Source organism: Gorilla gorilla, chromosome 16 (assembly GCF_029281585.2).
Source record: "Gorilla gorilla gorilla isolate KB3781 chromosome 16, NHGRI_mGorGor1-v2.1_pri, whole genome shotgun sequence".
In the NCBI taxonomy this organism is placed as follows: Eukaryota; Metazoa; Chordata; class Mammalia; order Primates; family Hominidae; genus Gorilla; species Gorilla gorilla.
The window spans coordinates 89,155,059-89,173,317 of NC_073240.2; the positions used below are offsets into that span (position 1 = coordinate 89,155,059).

The following is an 18,259-nucleotide window of genomic DNA, read 5'->3' on the forward strand; positions in this document are numbered from 1 at the left end:
CAGCAGGCTGTAAGCACCTTAAAAATAGGCTGTGGTTTCCGCTTCTTTGTTTGTACCATAGCAACTGCTGGGCAAAACATTCTTGCCAATTGATTTGGGAAAACTTTATTTTGGATTATACTTGTATGTGTTCTCTAGAAGTACAAAATTACTCTGCATCAACATGAGAACTAACTCAAAAGGAAGGGTCTTGCAAAAAGAAGTGGAATCTAAGGAGGGGAGGAAGCAGGAAACACCACTTCCAAGATGTTGTCTGGAGGAGATAGGCATCTTTTCCAGGCTGACCACTAGGCAGATCCACCAAGTGACACGTGTGTAAAATCCCAGACGGTTCATCTCCTCCAGATCCAAGGAAAGAAGGAAATCCTTTTAAAAGGATGGGAACAGAAACACATTTTCTGCATTACTCGGTCTGGGTACTGCCCCTTAATGCCAGACCACTCGGGGAAACATTTCCTAGGGTTTTCAGCCATCATTTCATTCTCTGCTGAAAGTGCAAAAACGTTCAGTTCGTTCTCCAGTCCCCAGATGGATGCCGGAACACCCCATGGATTAGTGTCATCCTATATATTAAAAATGCCAGGGCAGTGCAGATCCTAAGTTTAGGGTCAACATTAGAAACCTTTCTACATCCCTGCTCCAAGCTGTTTAAAGACACCCTTGTTCATCTGACCATCTCATGTCTATGCAGGCACACTGAGCAAGCTTATTTACAGGATGTACAGCAATAATAATCATTAGCCTTTTAGGATGCAGTACTCTTATTTATTTTCTAGAGCAGAGGTCAGCAAACTATGCTTATTTTGGTAATAAAAAAAGTTATTGGAAAATACCCGCCCTCATTAGTGAATGTATTGTTATGCTGCTTTCCAACAACACGGGAAGAGTTGCAATGGAGAGTTATAAGGCCCTCAAAGTCTCAAATATTTACCTTTAGAGAAAAAGTTTGGTGACTCCTATTCTAGATAGTCAATGCAAGCTTGGCAGATCATATGTCATGTATCTAAGCACATTCAGTAATATCAACATCAATGACAATGATAATGATAGAAACAAATGCCAACTACTTTTTATTGAGTCTTTACTCAATAAAAAGCCCCAAGCAGTGCATTAAGAATTTTAGACACATTATGTAATTTAATCCCCAATATTCTAAGGAGGGGATATTATTATTGCTATTATACAGATAAGAAAATTGAGGCCCAAAGAAGTTGAGTGTTTTGTGAAATGTCCCAAAGCTCATCAGTGATAGAACTGGGATTTGCACCCAGGCTCTTTGATGCCCATGCTATGCCTGCACTGTATTGCCTTCATTCTACGAGGCTATTTGCCCTCTGTGGACAGAAACAATCTGTAGATACACAAGACTATGAATACAGAGACCCAAAAGTTGCAGAAACAAGAACTGCATTTGTGATCCCTCAATGCTAAGAATGGGACCATTTTGAGGTCTGGGTGAATGTCTTCATGGGGAGCCGTATCTCTGGCATTGGTCAGCCCACATGTCAGGACATTGCAGACTCTACACTGGCCTCAGAAGCCTGCTCACTGCATCCAATGAAGCCACTCCAGACTCCAGAGAAGGGCTCCAGAGATCTGTGTGTGCCTCCATGAGGCTACTTGACTCTTTTTATGTTAACCATGTTCAAAGATTTGTCCAATATTGGTTTACAAAGAGAAGCTGTTGACTGCTGGGTGGAAGAGTCTGGAAGGACAACTAGTAGTAGCAAAGCCCCTTCTCTCCTACCCCAAGCAATTCAGCTCCTGCTGCAAATCTGCCATGTGTCTTGGCAACACAGAAGCCCTGTGGTTAAGGGAGCCCTCCAGCAGCTGCCAGGAGGAAGTTTCTCCCAGGCATGCTGCCCCTTGGGGTCTGAACCTGAAACCCATGGGAAGTACCTAAGAATTTCTCCGACCTCACTCACTATTCTCCCAGTGCTAACCCCCTGCCTCCCTGCTGCACCCCTCTCCCTCAACATCTATTCTCAGTGACTTCTGTGCCCTTGGGAAGTGGTTACCCAGTCCTCCTTAATCAGCCCGCTCTACAACAGCTCAATTACTAAGAAATGGCCGTGTGACTTTCCAGGCACAGACAGCACGTCCTGTAAAGCCACTACATGGTGAAGGGTGGAGTGTGGAGGGCCAGCCCTGGGACAGAGGTAACCACAGGGCCACCAAAAAAGGACCAGGGTCATTTACAAGAATAAACTTGCTTCCCAGGCATAGCCCCCTTAAGTGCTGCAGCCCTTGACCTTGGAAGCCAAAGGAAGTTGTTCTGGTCCCTAGGAAACTTCATTGACCTCGGAGCAAAGTCCTTTGATTGCATCTGAGAAAGCCAATTGAGCACTATCTTCTCAAATGGAGTGAGCCTCTTCCTTCCCTCCCTGGGCCCTCAGCCAGCCCTCCTCCTGGTGCCGGCGTGCCTCTGGGGTTTACCTTCACAGCCACAAGCATCTTGTCCTTGGTTGGGCTGAGGTTGTAGCACTCGGCCAGGAAGACCTTTCCAAAGGCTCCCTCACCCAGTTCTCGCTTCAACACGATGTCTCTCCTCTTAATGTGCTGCACATCTGTAGGACGGGGACAAAGAGGAGGGCAGCAAATCAGTCCTCGTTTGGTGACACAGGGAGACAGAAGAGTACAGAGGTCTAGAGTGGAGAACTTGGTTCTGAGCCCACAGCAGGCAAAGGCAAACTCTAGCACACCAACTTTAGCATAAAAACTGACATCCCTCTGTGGTTTGAGAGTATGGGCCAGAATCAAATCTCAATGCTGTCCCTGAATAACTCCTAACCCCTCTAAACCACAGCATCCTCTGCTGGCAAATGGAGTTAGTAGTTAATGCACAGGATTCTGGTATTCATTAGCCAGAGTTGTTGGAGATAGCACAAAGCAGTCTCCACAGTTTTGTGCACATGAATCCCCTGGGAATCTTGTCAAAATGAAGATTCTAATCCAGTGGGTCTGAGAATCTACATTTCTAACAAACTCCCAGGTCATGTCCATCTGCTGTTGGTCACACTTTGAAAAGCAAATTTTCCAGGGTACGACTGAGAATCAGGTTGGAATCCTGGGTCCACTCCATTACTAGTTTTTTGAGCTTGGGAAAGTTATTTAGCTCCAGAGCCTCAATTTCCTCATCTGTAAAATGGGATTAACAAGAACAACTTCCTTGCTGAATTCTTGTGAAGATTAAATGAGATAATCCATATAAAGAGCTTGGCCCAGTGCTGAGGACAAAGTAAAGACGTAGAAGACATAGACACACGCATGCACACACACATACACATACACACACACACACACACACACACACAAAGACACATTGGTTTTTGTGGTAACATAAAGGCTGTAGTGACCCCATCACAGTGCCTGGTTCATGACAGAGACTACTAACGAGTAGCTAAGATTATCTGGGGGAAACCCCTACTTGGCCAACCCTTCTCTGAAAGAGAGAAAGACCAATGAGATCACAAAAGGAAAGTTCAGAGTCCAAGAACGAGGGTGTGTGTAGAGAGAAGGGTTGCCCCTGCCTCTGCTAATTTAGCAACCTAATTAAGGTCTGTATGCCTGGAGAAAGCAGAGCTGTGACCTCAGCCCTCCCACCTATTTGGAAAGAATGCTACGAAGGAGTTATACAAGCAGTGGGCTGGCGATGAAAAGAGCAAACTCACTGACCTTTACATTAATTGTTCAACAGGCAGAAGCCCATTAAATACCTGTATTCACATTATGAAGAGCATTGCTGAGCCAAAAAGCGGATTATCCCAAGTGACTTTGTAGAGAAATGAAAGCTGCAGATCCTGGGCCATGGCAGACCATCCCCATAAATGAGGAGACGTAATAGGGACAGAGGGGCATGGCTGGAAGTCTTGGGGTAGTGTTTTGTTGGTTTGGGGATTCCTTTAAGAATAAACTACAGGAATCTTTTTCCTCCCATCAGAGTCCTTGGTATCCCCACAGTGTCGCAGATGATCTGCCTAGTAAGGATTTGCGAGAAGAAGCATTTACAGACTATTATTTTCTCCTCCCCCCAGGACAGACCTGCACATTAACAGCTGCTGGCGACCGCTCCTCCCAAGCCACAGGCTGCAATGCGGCTGCTACACACTGCAGGGCTATGCCCCAGTCTTTACAGGGAGGGGATTAAAACTGGTTCCCTTCTTCACACTTTCTGTCTCTGTTTCTCAGCCTCTGAGGAATGGTATTTGTTGACCTTGGAGGGCAAGGCTAAAGAGTCTCCCACTGCGAGAAAATAGGAAGTCAGGCCCTCTCTCGGGAGGCCACCTGCTCCTGCTACCTAATCATTCCCAGGTGACTAGGGATGACACATAGGTTCTGCAAGGTGAGTGTCCTGGCATGGCCTGGGAGTGAAGACAGGGCTCACGATGGCAGCTGTACAATGTCAAGCCCACATCTCTGAACACACCAGGATTGGGAAGGCCTGGGAAGCCACAGGTGCTTGCTTCAAGACCTGGATCCTCCAAGAGCTTATGCACCTCACACAACAACAACAACAATGAAACCTTGGGTCTCAGATTTCTCACTTGTAAAATGGGTATGGGGAGAATAGTACGAGTTTAACTTACCTATTACCTGAGCATGGAAGTTTGTAAACCTTTAAGTCCTCCAAAATGTAGGCTGTGTTTTGGCATTTTCATTATTATTGATATCATTTTACAAAAAGGAGAAATGAGGGCCAAATCAGGCATCCCCACCTGGTGACTGAGCTGGGCATGGGATTCAGAGCATCAGGACATGGCAGGGTTGCCAAGTTACTTGGGGAAGAGCCCCGTTTGGCCCCAGACTCCACCCCAATCCCACCTTTCCTCTGCATTGTAATAGGAGAACTTGAGAATGCGTCAAAATCACCTAGACGGCTTGTTACAACAGATTGCCGGGCTCCTCCACCAGGGATTCCAATCTAGTAGGTCCAGGTTGAAGCCTGAAAATATGCATTTCTAAGTTCCCAGGTGCTGCTGGTGCAGGAACCACACTTTGAGAATCACTAGAACACGGCTTCTTTGGTGGGGTGGGAAATTAGCCAGCTGAAGAAGTTTACCTTTACAACTTGGCCTAAACAAGTACCATGCTCACAAACAGTTTAGCCATGCCTCACTTCCAGAAGCCCAGGAGGAGGTGAGACGTCCTGGGCTTAGCTCAAAGGTCCTCCTTCCCTCCCTAGCTGTGTGGCCTAGATTGAGTCAAGTCCCTTCTCAGAGGCCCAACTACCCATCCATGCAATGCAGATCATGCCTCTCTTGCCTTCTTATGTTCTAGAAACATCTCTACAAAAGGCAAAACAATATTATAGATTTTCCTGGGTCCCTAAGTACAACTCTGGGCTGGGAGACCTCACCAGCTCCACTCAGAACACTCACTCCCAGCTACAATTAGTGCAAAATGGGAATGGAGGAACTTTAAAGAGAACCAGACTCTGTTTTTCAGCTGCTGTGCCTCGGTCACATCTTGGAATCCATCCTTCTCCTCTCCCTCCCTCGGCAGCAAGAATCACAACCCCTGAGAGATTCAGACAAGCCAAGTGGGAGCAGCATCCAGGGAGTGGTTTCTCAGCCCTCCCTCAACATCCCAGGACAGCCTGGCAGCAGCTGCAAACCCCTGGCTGCAGGAGTGGGGAAGCTGTGACAGCTGTGAGCCTTGAAGGTAGCAGAGGGCAAATGACCATATTACTGGAAGCTCATCTGCTCTCTGTGAGTACATGAAAAAGCCCGAGCAGAAGCCTCCGTGGGCCAAAGTGTCTTCCCCAAATGTGCAAATGGAACTTTTTCCGGGATGTGGAAATACTCAGGTGCTCAGAAGAAAATAGCCTTGGCTCATTCTTGTTGTCTTCAGGGTGAAAGAATTCTGACACCAATACCTGTCCTTAGCCCTGGGTAGGGTGGTGAGTGCTGGGAAGGAGCTGAAGGAGGAATGGGAAATAAGCACAGATTTTATTCGACCATAAATTCTCCTCCAGGAGAGGACTGGTTCCTCGTCATGAGGATAAGAAGCTCCACAAGGTAACCAGGGAGCTTTGGCAGAGACTGGCTGGATTTGGGCCAAACACATAAGGCAAATCACTTCCATGTGGACAACCCCATGCATCAACAAGACTGGAGACTCCAGAATACCATATGAGCAGCTTCTTTCACTGAACTTACCGAAGAAACAGTAGGGCAAAGGGAATTAACTTGCACGCTATGTATTCAACACCTACTGTGTGTTCAACACTTGATTCTCATCATAACCCTGAGAGACTGAGAGATAAGTGTTATTACACCCCCTTCACAGGTGAGAAAACAGAGGCAGGGGGTAACTTGCCAAATTCACAGAGGTAAAATGCGACCAAAGAAGGACTCTCTTGTTTATGACTCCGAAACCCGTGTTCTTTCCTTTACCTTAGGCTGCCTTCGCTCTGTCTTCCCAGCTTTATGGCCACTAAAATGATCCAGTTCACAGATGCTTAACCCTCCATCTTCCACTACTCAACTTTCCCTCACTCTGCTCATCCTGGAATTCTATGACAGCATCTTCCCAAAGGCGAGGACAGGAGCCCCCACTGGAAGCCTTACAGAACAGACAAAGCCCTGGGGAGAAGAGTGTATCTGGGGACAGAGTGCGGGAGGAACAGCCTCTGCTCAGGCCCTGGGGAATGACTGGAGTGAACCGTTTCACTTCTGACGTCCACGCGTCTATTTGGGTCCCTGCTTCTGCATGCTTGTAGCTCACACAGTGCTGTTCAGAGCTGCCTCTGGTGAAGCTATCTGACCCACATGCCAAAAAGTGATGGATTTTCCTAAGAGGAGAGGGCATCAATCTCCTTTTACTGCCTGGCTGGCTGGCCCAGCAGAGTCTGGGTCACAAGGCTCAGACATGGAGACACTGGAAGGGGAGGCAGGGAGGGGGATGAATAACCCAGGCCGTGGGAAGACCTCCCAGTCTCCAACAAAAAAGGGGCTGCTGGAGAAAGCAGGGGGCTGCTATGTAATGGGAAGGGTTCTTTGGGAAATTAAAAGAGTTCCTGGGACCTTCTGGCCTGGCTTTTCCCTAATTCCTTTTTGTGAGACAGCCACCAACTGGGTTCCACCAGAGGAAGCCACCTGTAGATCTTCTTGTTCCCACAGGACAACCGGTTCATCTGACACAAGAACAGAAACAAGATTTCTGTGTTTTAGTGGCTGCTCCAAGAATTCTTTCTCTGTAGTGGGGACCAAGATAACTATTCCATATGTGTGGGATTCACTTCTGGGAGGTCTTCCAGCCTGCAGCAAGCGTGACCTAGAGCAGAATCTCTAATCCATTGAGGTCACTGGTCACCTCTGGACAGAAAACCTCAGAGCCCTGAGAGGTCAGTGGGCAGGCAGGGGTTATCCCTCGTCCTACCTCTGTTCCCCTTGGCAGCCCTGTGGGGCGGGAGGGGAGGCATACACAGAGCCGCTGGATACACTGACATCGCTGGACACAGAGGTGACCACTGTCAGCTTCACCTCCCTGTTCTGGGAGAATGAGGGCAGGGAGGTGGCAGGCATAAACTGCTCAGCCCTGCGACCAGGGAGGAAGAGGGAACAAAAAATCTGCCCCAAATGGCGCTGCTGAAAGAGTGAAGACTGGAAAAAAAAAAAAAAAAAAAAAAAACCCAGATCTCTATTGAAATCCTGACCCTCTTACTTCCTAATTGAATCCTATACTCTCCACACCTCTAGTTCCTTATCTGTAGAATGGGAACATGGATGTTGACTTGGCAGAACTGTTCAGAGGATGATCTAAAATTTTTAGATAATAAAGATGATATAAAATATCTAAAATATATTAGACATTTAACAGATGTTTTTCTTTCCTTTCCGATTTTCATTTCAACTAGGAGCTCAACACCTATCTTGCAAATAAAATCGTGGCTTGGAAAGAAATGTGGAGAAGGATGATGATTTTCTCCTAAAATAAAATGGCACGAGCTTGCCCAGGAGTAAGCTGGCCCTGGCTCAGAGGTCACCAGCTCTGTCTACGGCTGCCACCACCATGCCTGACCTCCTCCTCCTTCAGAGGTCAAAACAGTTTGCGGGAGGAGGTTGGTCAGACAGTGGAATAAAGACATCAAAAGGCAGAGACAGCCACCGACTCAAGATTGGTATTGATCAGTAGAGAGGAACCCGATTTCCCAGGGTCGGTGGTTATAAATAACAGTTATCCTGCTGTATGCCAAGCAGCAAATTTGGTCCCCAAAGGTGAGTGTGTGCACTCAGTCACACTCAGATCGCCTTAAAAGAAACTTGTTTGCTACCTCGGTGCTTTGGCTAATTATTGTCTTGGGGACCATGTGTGTGGACAGGACTGAGACAGTCCTTCTCTGAAGGTGTTGACTTAAGAGGCTCAGAAGCAGTCCCCTGCCACCACCAGCAGCCCTGAGGGCTGGGCCCTGGTGGCAGCTCCTAACCATCCTGCCCTCCCCTCTTCCCTGGCTCATGTTGATACTCAGTTCCTAACTAGTTCCTGTCCTCATCACTGAGACCTCACAGATCTTTCCCTTGTGGATTCCATCTCGCTCTGCACTGCTCCTTTAGCTCATTGTTATCCCTTTGCACCCTTATTAATAATAAAAATAACTGCCATCAATTGAGCACTTATCCTGAGCCAGATACCAGGCTGAGCACATGATATCTTTACAGCTCTGTCTTTCGTGGGTTCTGTTTTTTTTTTTTTTTTTTTTTTTTGAGATGGAATCTCGCTCTATCGCCCAGGCTGGAGTGCAATGGCGCAATCTGGGCTCACTGCAACCTCCGCCACCCAAGTTCAAGCAATTCTGCCTCAGACTCCTGAGCAGCTGGGATTTCAGGTGCGTGCCACCACACCTGGTGAATTTTTGTACTTTTAGTAGAGATGGCATTTCACCATGTTGGCCAGGCTGGTCTCAAACTCCTGACCTCAGGTGATTCACCTGCCTCAGCCTCCCAAAGTGCTAGGATTACAGGCATCAGCCACCGTGCCCGGCCCTACAACTCTCTTAAACACAATATGTTGCTGTCCCCGTGCTACAGATGAGGGGGCTGAAGCTCAAGGTGGTTAAGTAACTTGCCCAAGATCCCCTAGCTGTTAGAGGTGTCCTGTGGGACTCTAAAGGCTGGGCTGAGCAGACTGTGCCACCTTGACATCCTTTAATCATGACAGCCCCCTTCAACCCCTGCAACCCCTACTTCAGAGAGAGGCTCTGCTTTCTGCACTGGCATCAGTACTTGGTAGAAACCAATAACATCTGTAAAGAGAGTGTGTCACTTTATCCTGGAACCTATTCTTCCTACCCTTGATTGCCACCACCTAAGCTCAATGTAAGCCACCAGGATGACATTTGAAGATAAAGCCAGCACCAGAATGCAGAAACCCAAGACCTTGCTGCCCCACCCAGAAACAGAGTTTCCAGGACCTCAGGCTCACCCATTACAAGGTGAGTCCTGAGCGTGACTACACGCAGGAGGGAGGAGGGAGGAGGGAGATTCTTGGCAGGAGAGAAGAGGGAAGAGGAAACAGGGAGAGGAAGGGAGGATCTGTGAGAAGCGTGTGTTTTCTCTGCACTAACCAGACCCTAGGGTCTCTGGCTGCCAAAAAGGCTCAGAAGAAAACATTAATTCAATACCACATATTTAATTACACATGAAATGGAATGTCTTTAAATGGAAAAGAATAACATTCTGGGAGCTCCAACTCTGGGTGTTTGAAGTGGCAGGAGGGAGAAAGAGGGCCAGCTTTGAACCTCTGAGGGGGAAGGAGACCACCAAGAGGGCAGGGCCCTGCCTGAGCTCAAGATATAAATTTCTGCCAGCCCTCAAAGAACTGCCCTCACACTTTCTCCTGGCCTCCTGGCTGGGTCTCACCTCACGCCTTCTATGAATGGCAAGCAAGAGGAGCTAATTGCATAAGGTATTGCATAAGAGCATAGCCAGGCAAACGTGTGCCCTGGCCAGCTACAGGCCCTTTGTAGGGGTCTCCAGCCAACCCAGTCAGTTCTCCACCCGGACAGAAGAGTAGAGCATGGCTAAACTATTCAAACCACCACTCCTGCAGAGCCATCCCTGGATGATTTATAGACTAGGAGAAAAAAGAGGATCTCCTGGTTTCCTGTAAAGAACCTTTCTAAGAGAAGACATTTTGAAGGCTGGAGATCTAAGACAAAAACTCTGCAGAATTTTTTTAGAGGTCTAGAATTTAAAAATTAGTAATCAAGGCCAGGTGCGGTGGCTCACGCCTGTAATCCCAGCACTTTGGGAGGCCAAGGTGGGTGGATCACTTGAGGTCAGGAGTTCAAGACCAGCCTGGCCAACATGGTGAAACCCCATCTCTGCTAAAAATACAAAAATTATCCGCGCTCAGTGCCGTGTGCTTATAATCCCAGCTACTTGGGAGGCTGAAGCAGGAGAATCACTTGAACCTGGGAGGCAGAGATTGTGGTGAGCTGATATTGTGCCACTGCACTCCAGCCTGGGCGACAGAGCAAGCCTCTGTCTCAAAAATAAATAAATAAAATAAAACATAAAAATGATTAGTCAAATGGGGTAACAATGACTTGGGAATGGATTCCAGGTTGAATGACCACCAGCCCTGATTGTTCCTGTTGCTGCCCTGGGGCCAGGTTGGCTCAGGATTTTTTACCTAAGAATAAGAACCTGGATCTTTCTGCTGGCCAGTCCATGCCTCGTCCCTAGGCCTTCTCTGGATTAGGGCTTCCCTCACACATTCTTTTCAGAGTTTGACATCTTTACAAAGAGGCTTTGAAGGGTGCTGGCAGTTGCACAAGTCAAAAGGCCAAAAGTCAAAAGGCATGTGTTGCTCAAGTTCGTAGGCTGGGCCTAGCACAGGGCCTGAGACCAAGTAGGTACCCACTAACTATATGATGAATGGGCAAATAAATTAAAACTCCCCCTGAAGCACTGCTAGAGACTTTAGCAGGGAAAACACTGCAAAGAGGGAGGAAGAAGGGAATCTGGGGGAGTGGCAAAAAGAGAGGAAAGATGAGTGAGAATGGGAAAAGAGCCAGGAAGTTCCTAAGAACAGACTTATTTATGTCCTGGCTCCGAGAATGGCCCGAGGAACCAAGATCATATTGAACCAGGAAAGTACTGAGACCCACATCCTAACCCTCAGTCTCCGGCTCCCCAGACTTCTAAACAAAGTGCCTCCGTGGTCAGCTCTGAAGAAGCTCAGCAAACAGCAGGTCCCACTCTGGGGCACATGTGCACCCTTAGGCTAGAGGTAGCAGTCTAGGACACCGAGACACTGTGTTCCCACCAAGATGAACATATAAATAAGACACCCTGCTGTTTCTGGAAGCAGCGAAGAGAGAGGATCAGCAGAGGACTGTCTGTTCTGGGGCAATTTCCAGCTCACGTTTCCTGACACAAGAAGTTCAGAAGCTGAGGCTGAAGTTCAGAAGTGTCCCTGCTCCCCAGTGCTACCCCACCGTGCTCCACCGCCATGAGCTCAGACACCAACCAACACCCAGGCTCCCAACATCAGCCTCCCTACCACAGTATGCCTGCCCTTTCATACCCACTTCCTGGTCTCTATATTCTGTTGGCCTTTCCCGTGGCAAGAGTGCCTCTGCCTCTCATTAAGCAGTGACTGCTCGAGCCAAGAATAAAGAGAAAAAGAACTCCCCAAGGAGAGCCATCTGGAATTGTGAAGTTAGGTGCTGAAAGATGAATCTCAGGCTCCGACTGAGAATGTGTCCCTCTGACAACTTGCTGGGCCCCCTCCTTCCTCTGCGTCTTCTGGCCTGACAGTGACAAACCCTCTTCAAAGCGCCCATATGAGGGTCACATCCCACCTCTCAATCTCCCCAGAGGCCCTTCCTTTCCAGCTACTACCCAGGAATGCTGCCTTGGCCTCTCATTCCTGGCATCTGACTCTGTCCCCCAAGCCCTCCCTGTGATGTCATGTTCTCACCAGAACACGCAGAGCACGATGTGCTAAAGGCTGCCCCTTCCAGCACCAGAACTCTGGGCCAAGATATAGGCTGCAGGGCACTGGAGCCATGAGATGCAGCTCCATGCTGAAAGTCTTGAGGTCAGGAAGAGAAACACCTGTGAGGACCACAGGGTGAACCGTAGAAGGGGAGACCAGAGGATCCCAGTCACCCATTCGCAGGACACACCATTGGCCTTGACAGCTACCCACAACCATGGGTCCAAGATAAAACTGAGCTGCTTCAGGCAGGATAGGGAGAAAGAGCATCATTTGATCTATATAAGAGAGGCAGCAGCACCCCCCAAAATACAACAGACATGAAGAAAAGAAGAAAGGACAGGAAGGGGACCTTGGGAGCAAACACCAGGATCAGAGTAAGGGGACTGAGAAAGAACATGGCTTTGGAATGAGACAGAACTGGGTATAAATTCACACTCAAGGACACATCCTCAGAGGCCGCATTTGGCAATTTACTAAACCAGTCTCAAATGTTGTTTTCATGAGCGAAATTAAGAAAATATCCACCTCATTGACTTGCCATGAGGATTCAGTGAAATCATGTGTACAGTCGTACATTTGGAGCGTGTCGAAGGAGCTAATGCCCATGAAAGTTCGAGAAGGAATATGCCAATTTCTTCCTCTCACCTGCTCTCTGCTCAAACCTGCAAGGATTCTCCCTGATTATTGTTACGGTTATTATTAAAGTGCTTACTGCATGGAGTTTTGATATCTTTAAATGAAGAGATTGAGTGTTTAAAACAGTTGGGAGGCACACAGTAGGTGCTCAATAGGCCTTAACATAGAGTATCCATGTCTTCAGGCAGTTTTTAGTCTGATATTTGAGAATTCTGATAACCTGGCACAAATCCCCAGGCTTCATCCTCATAAATGCGTTAAATAGATCCAACAGATGGACAGTCTGGCCATCCACTGTCCTCTGAGCAACCATGTGAGCTCGTGCTGTGCATCTGTGTCCTAGCTTTCCTCCATCTGGGGTACCCGTCCCCACTTCCAGTAGTAGAAATCAACCCAGTCCCCAACACGGGAAATAATCCTGTGTTATCCGTAAGATCATTTCCTGATCTTCTCTTTCTCTCCTCAGAATGTCTATTCCTTATGCAAAAATAGGTGTCCTGGGACCATCTCTGCTTATTTTGTTGCCCCCTACATAAGCTCACCTCCTGGGCAGCTCAGAGAAAACCAGTTCAAAACAACCTTGCTGCCTGACTAGAGAGAGTAAGTGGTGTTGGCAAAGACCAGCATTCAATTTTTATGTGATAGAATTTAGTTATACTAAGGCATAAAATTCCAGTTCATTTGTGGACATGGGCCGAGCCCTTAGACTTCCTACATTCACCAGGTTCCAGAAGAAAAGCTTGCTGGCCTGAAGAAGTCTGCTTACCCTCATTCTTTCCCCCAGCAATGAACTTACTGATGGAAAGGATTTTAGTGAATGCACAAAGGACCCTAGGAAATGAACAGGTCACCCAGAGAGTCCTTCCACAGAGACTTGGGAGGCCTTTCTGTGGAAAAGCCTAACTTTACTCTTGCTTAAAGCAGAAGGCTCAGACACCAGAGAGAAGGTGATGCCCTGCTTCTGAAGGGAATGGAAGGCAGGCCCGAAGTCCACGGAAATGTAGAAACTAGAATCCCCATGTGGGGTCCTTAACCCTAAGGGTCTTTCTTCAAGAAAGACTTGGCCGGGTGTGGTGGCTCACGCCTGTAATCCCAGCACTTTGGGAGGCTGAGGCAGATAGATCACCTGAGGTCAGGAGTTTGAGACCAGCCTGGCCAATATAGTGAAAGCAAGTTTCCACTAAAAAAACAAAAATTAGCCAGGCGTGATGGCACGCACCTGTAGTCCTAGCTACTCGGGAAGCTGAGGTGGGAGAATCGCTTGAACTTGGGAGGCAGAGGTTGCAGTCAGCCGAGATGGCGCCACCGCACTCCAGGCTGGGCAACAGAGCAAGATTCCATTTCAAAAGAAAGAAAGAAAAGAAAAGAAGGAGAAAGAAAGAAGAAAGAAAAGAAGGAGAAAGAAGAAAGGAAAGAAAGAAAGACAGAAGAAAGAAAAGAAAAGAAAAAGAAAAAGAGAAAGAAAGAAAGGAAGGAAGGAAGGAAAGAAAGAAAAGAAAGAAAGTATCCTCTTTCCTCTTCTTCCTAAAGTGCTTAAAATCCAGTCTAGTCGTGAGCTCCTAGGACACACACGTGCCCCCCATGAAAGGGCTCTTGCCCTTGCACAGCAGGGAAGCTCTGTTGGGCTGCTCTGGTTGCCCTATTGGGGCTTCCTATCTTCCCTCAGGTGTGCAGAGGGGCGCTGGTGATCAGCCTCTCTGCGAACCCCCACCTCCTCTCCCTGCCCCGGGGACAGACAGCTCCCTGTCCCTCTCTAACTCAGCCCAGCTCCCACAGGCTTCCTCTGGAGCCTTTGGTGACACAAAGTTATCTTGGCCGCCAGCTCACCCTGTGCGCACTCCATTATTCCCGGCACCATCTCCTTCCGCGTGACCTCTGCATTTGGACACCGTTTCCATCAGACTCTTTTGGAAGTCTCTGAAGCCCACCCTCCGCAGACTGAGGAGACTGTCCGGGAGTCCCGAGAGTTCACGCTGGGCCCCTTTCAAGGTATATGTTCCCATTCCCCACTCCCACTGCCGGAGCCAGGGCTTCTGCCAGGCACCCCTGCCTTTCCTGCCCTACCCCCGCCGCCCCCTCTAAGCCTCTCGCTCTGGCCCTCACCCTGTATCTGATGGGGAACAAGGTCGGAGGCCAGGGCCTGCGAGTCCCAGCCACGCCGGCCCTCCGCGTGGGCAGCCAGAGCTCGGCGCAGCCAGCAGATTCGTTCCGCAAGGCCTCCGCGATCCCAGATCCACGCTTCCCCCTGTCGAAGCCCACTCACTCTGCCAGGTGTTTTCCCACCACATCCTCTGAGCTGGCTTCCAAGAGTTTCCCCCACACCAGATGTTAAACGCACTGGCCGGTGGTTTTCTGGCCTGTCTCCTGAACCTCTCCCACCCTACAATTCTATAGAAAACAACAAAAGAAAACCAAAGAAAAAGAACTGGTGGAATTACAAGCGCCCCTATCTGACCCCTGGAATCCCTCCCCTGGCTTGGGGGTCTTGGATCAGGTCCATCTGTGTTCACCAAGCTCCGAGTTTGCTGCCTCTCGGGCACTAGCTAAAGTCATCAGCAAACACTTACATGGATGGTGCTTTGGACCAGAAGACGATTCTTCATCGTTTTCCTGGTACTGACAGAAACTGAGTCACATAGAGAAGTGTGAGGTTTCAATGATGTCAATGTTATTTGTTCTTACTAGTCTCTGGGAAGATCCCAGACATTGGAGGTCAAGTGGTTTCTGGGACTGACGGTCAGTGGAAAATAGAGAAGGGAGAAATCTTCACTGAATATCACTAGACCTGTGCAGCTAATGAAGGGCCACCTCTTATTGATAGGCCTGGACCTCTTTGGGTGGCCCCAGAAGAACCAAGGTGAGGTCTCTGGGGCATCAGCCTCAGGAACCCACATCAAACACACTCAGGAGCCCCAAAAGGAGCCATCCTTCTATGCTCTGCAGAAGGACCCCAACTCCCCTTTCTTATCAGCCTCGGGGACGTTTCCTCTCTGCTTTTTCAGAAGAGATTGCTGCTTGATATGGTGACTTCTACACATTGTCTGCAGGCTGTGGCCTCCTTGGGAATAGACCACTCCACTTTCTCTGCTTTCCCTGGGAACGAGCTCTTTCTAGCCCCCTTGCCCACCTGCCCCTTCTCCGTGCGGGTTATTGACCTCCATTGCCAGCCTGTTCTTTGCTGCCTTCTGCAGCTGCTCTGCTCCTGCCAGACCTTTTCAGTGTGTGTGTGTGTGTGTGTGTGTGTGTGTGTGTGTGCATGCTTTTTTTCTCTGAAATAGATCTTTATTGTAGGCTCTGTGGCCAGATGTGAATGGCTCCTTGAGCCTCCACTGTGCAGGGTTCAGGCAAGGCCCACGGCCTGGGTTGCCATCCCTCTCCTGCCAGCTCTCTGAGAGGCCAGCCCTTGGGCTCTCTTTGTACAGTCCTACAAATTCCAACTAGGGGATATATGTGAGATGAGATGTTTCCCACACCAGCTCTTTACCCTAGAAACTAGCCCTTTCCCTCTATGTCTCTTCTCTAAGTACTTACTCATTTTCCCATTTTCAGTACAAAAAGTATGGAGGCTGAATGACCAAACAGCTATACCTCCTGCCTCCTGCAGATGTGTTTTGTGTCAATTACACATGGATATTCTCCTGTATAATTTCCGCTTATCTGTGAGATTTTGGAGCAAACATACATGAATCTCCGATTACTCCAGGTCATGACTTAGGCAGAATGAGTTAGGAAATCCAAGTTATAAAATCAGGAAGGAATTAAATATTTGGATGGAAGACCAGTCATAGGAAAAAAAAAATATTATCTGCAACAGAGCAAAACCACTTGATAAATGTTTCATTGAAGAGACTTCCCCCAGAAAAGTTTCTAGCTGGCCAGGGTTTGGGAAATGGAATTTGCTGTTCAGTGCCCATGGTTACTAATTTAACATGTGTGAAAAACCAGGTCATCTTTTCACCTGATGTGCTGTCTACACTGTTTTCATCTAGTGGATGCTAAAAATAAACAGATCAATAAATAAAATCATCTATAAGTGCATCCATAAATTCCCTGACAGCCACAGTGTCTGTCTTTTTTAGTAAGTCCTTTCATTTCTCATGCACAAGTTGCACAATTCTTTGGCCATAGATTTCCCAGGAGTGTGGTAAGGAGGAGTGTGAACTATGAGACTGGGCATTCCCAGCTCTGCTACTAACTAGCTATGTGACACCAGACATCTTACTCAACCTCTCTGACATGACATGGCATTGGGGAAGTGTGATCTACTGCTAACATTTGTAAGCAAATGAGTTACTATTCATCTGTAAACCCCTTAGCATAGTATCAGGCATGGAGTGCATGCTAAAACTAAGATTCATTTCTGCTCTGTTACCCGAGGCTGCTCAGTTTGAGCTGCCTTGTGCCCGTGGACACAGAGACGAGTATAAATTCAAAGGTCCTCCCTCCTTTAATAACACACCTACTCCACCTGCCCACCTGAAGCAGGAATTTGTCTGCAGAAGTTCTGCCTGCCACTTTGAGCTATAGAGAACTCTGACTGCCCTAGGTCATAGGTGTTTAACTGGGGCCTTTGCTCAGCTTACAGAAGCTGTTTATTATCTGCTGCACGCTACAGAGGGTCAGGAGATTTGGGGACACGGCATGGCTCAGGGAACCTGGAGGGCAGCCGACAACAAATGATAAACTCACAGCAGGTGGAAGGCACACACAGTGACCTTGCTGAGTGCCTTTCACATTGGCATAGAAAGCCCTATGAGGGGTTGAATGGGACTGCAGCGAGTGAGTAGCTCTGTGCCTGGGTCTTCACTGAGAAGAGGATGAAGAGAGCTGGAAATGTTCACCTACACCAACGCCTCTGAGCAACCCTTGCTCCAAACTTGCCAACAGGCACAACCATTGGCCCCATTCCAGCCCCCTGCCTAGTGGTACTGGGCAGAAAACAGGCCAGTTCAACAAAGGAGATCGTTGTTGACAGTGATGGAAACTAAGGTGCCAACCAGGGCTCTCCCACTTATTTGCTGAGGGGTCACATGTTGGTTCAATCCTTTTCATATTCAACAAATATGCGTTAAACTTTATAGTGTGTGTCAGGAACTGGGCTAGGGTCTCCAGCAGGGAATAAGAGACTCTTCTGGTCCTCCTGGAGCTCATTGGTCTAGGGAAGAGGATAGATGAGTCACCTAGGAAATTTGGATACATTGTAATAAGCCCCGTGGTGGGACAAGGAGAGGACCCTGGGGTACCAGGAAGGTGTGTATATCTAGATCTGGAGGGATCAGGATAGACTACCTACTCTCCCTGGGCCTCCATTTCTTTGTGTATAAATGGGAGAATATATGGAAAAATGACTTGCAAGCAACAGTCTGATGGAAACTGATTTTTCATCTTCCAACAATAGCAATAAAAATTTAAAAGTGCCCAAATAACATACTGCAAGTTACTCCAGGTACGTACAAAGTGTGCTGTTCTGGTTTTTGTTGTTGTTGTTGTTTGAGACAGAGTCACTCTGTCACCCAGGCTGGAGTGCAATGGCACAATCTCTGCTCACTGAACCTTTGCCTCCCAGGTTCAAGCATTTCTCCCTCCTCAGCCTCCCGAGTAGCTGAGATTAGAGGCACGTGCCACCACGCCCAGCTAATGTTTGTATTTTTAGTAGAGATGGGGTTTTGCCATG

At 48.1% G+C, this 18,259-nt stretch overlaps 1 protein-coding gene across 9 annotated transcripts in view; it reads right to left on the reverse strand.

Annotated features, from left to right (window-relative positions):
- Positions 1-18,259, reverse strand: part of NTRK3 (neurotrophic receptor tyrosine kinase 3) — a 397,164-nt gene that overhangs the window by 78,304 nt on the left and 300,601 nt on the right. For all 9 annotated transcript variants that reach the window (XM_055362905.2, XM_055362904.2, XM_055362906.2 and 6 more), the window contains one exon: positions 2,437-2,567. In XM_055362905.2, the coding sequence (XP_055218880.1) occupies positions 2,437-2,567 (131 nt within the window). The remainder of the gene's footprint in view (positions 1-2,436; positions 2,568-18,259) is intronic.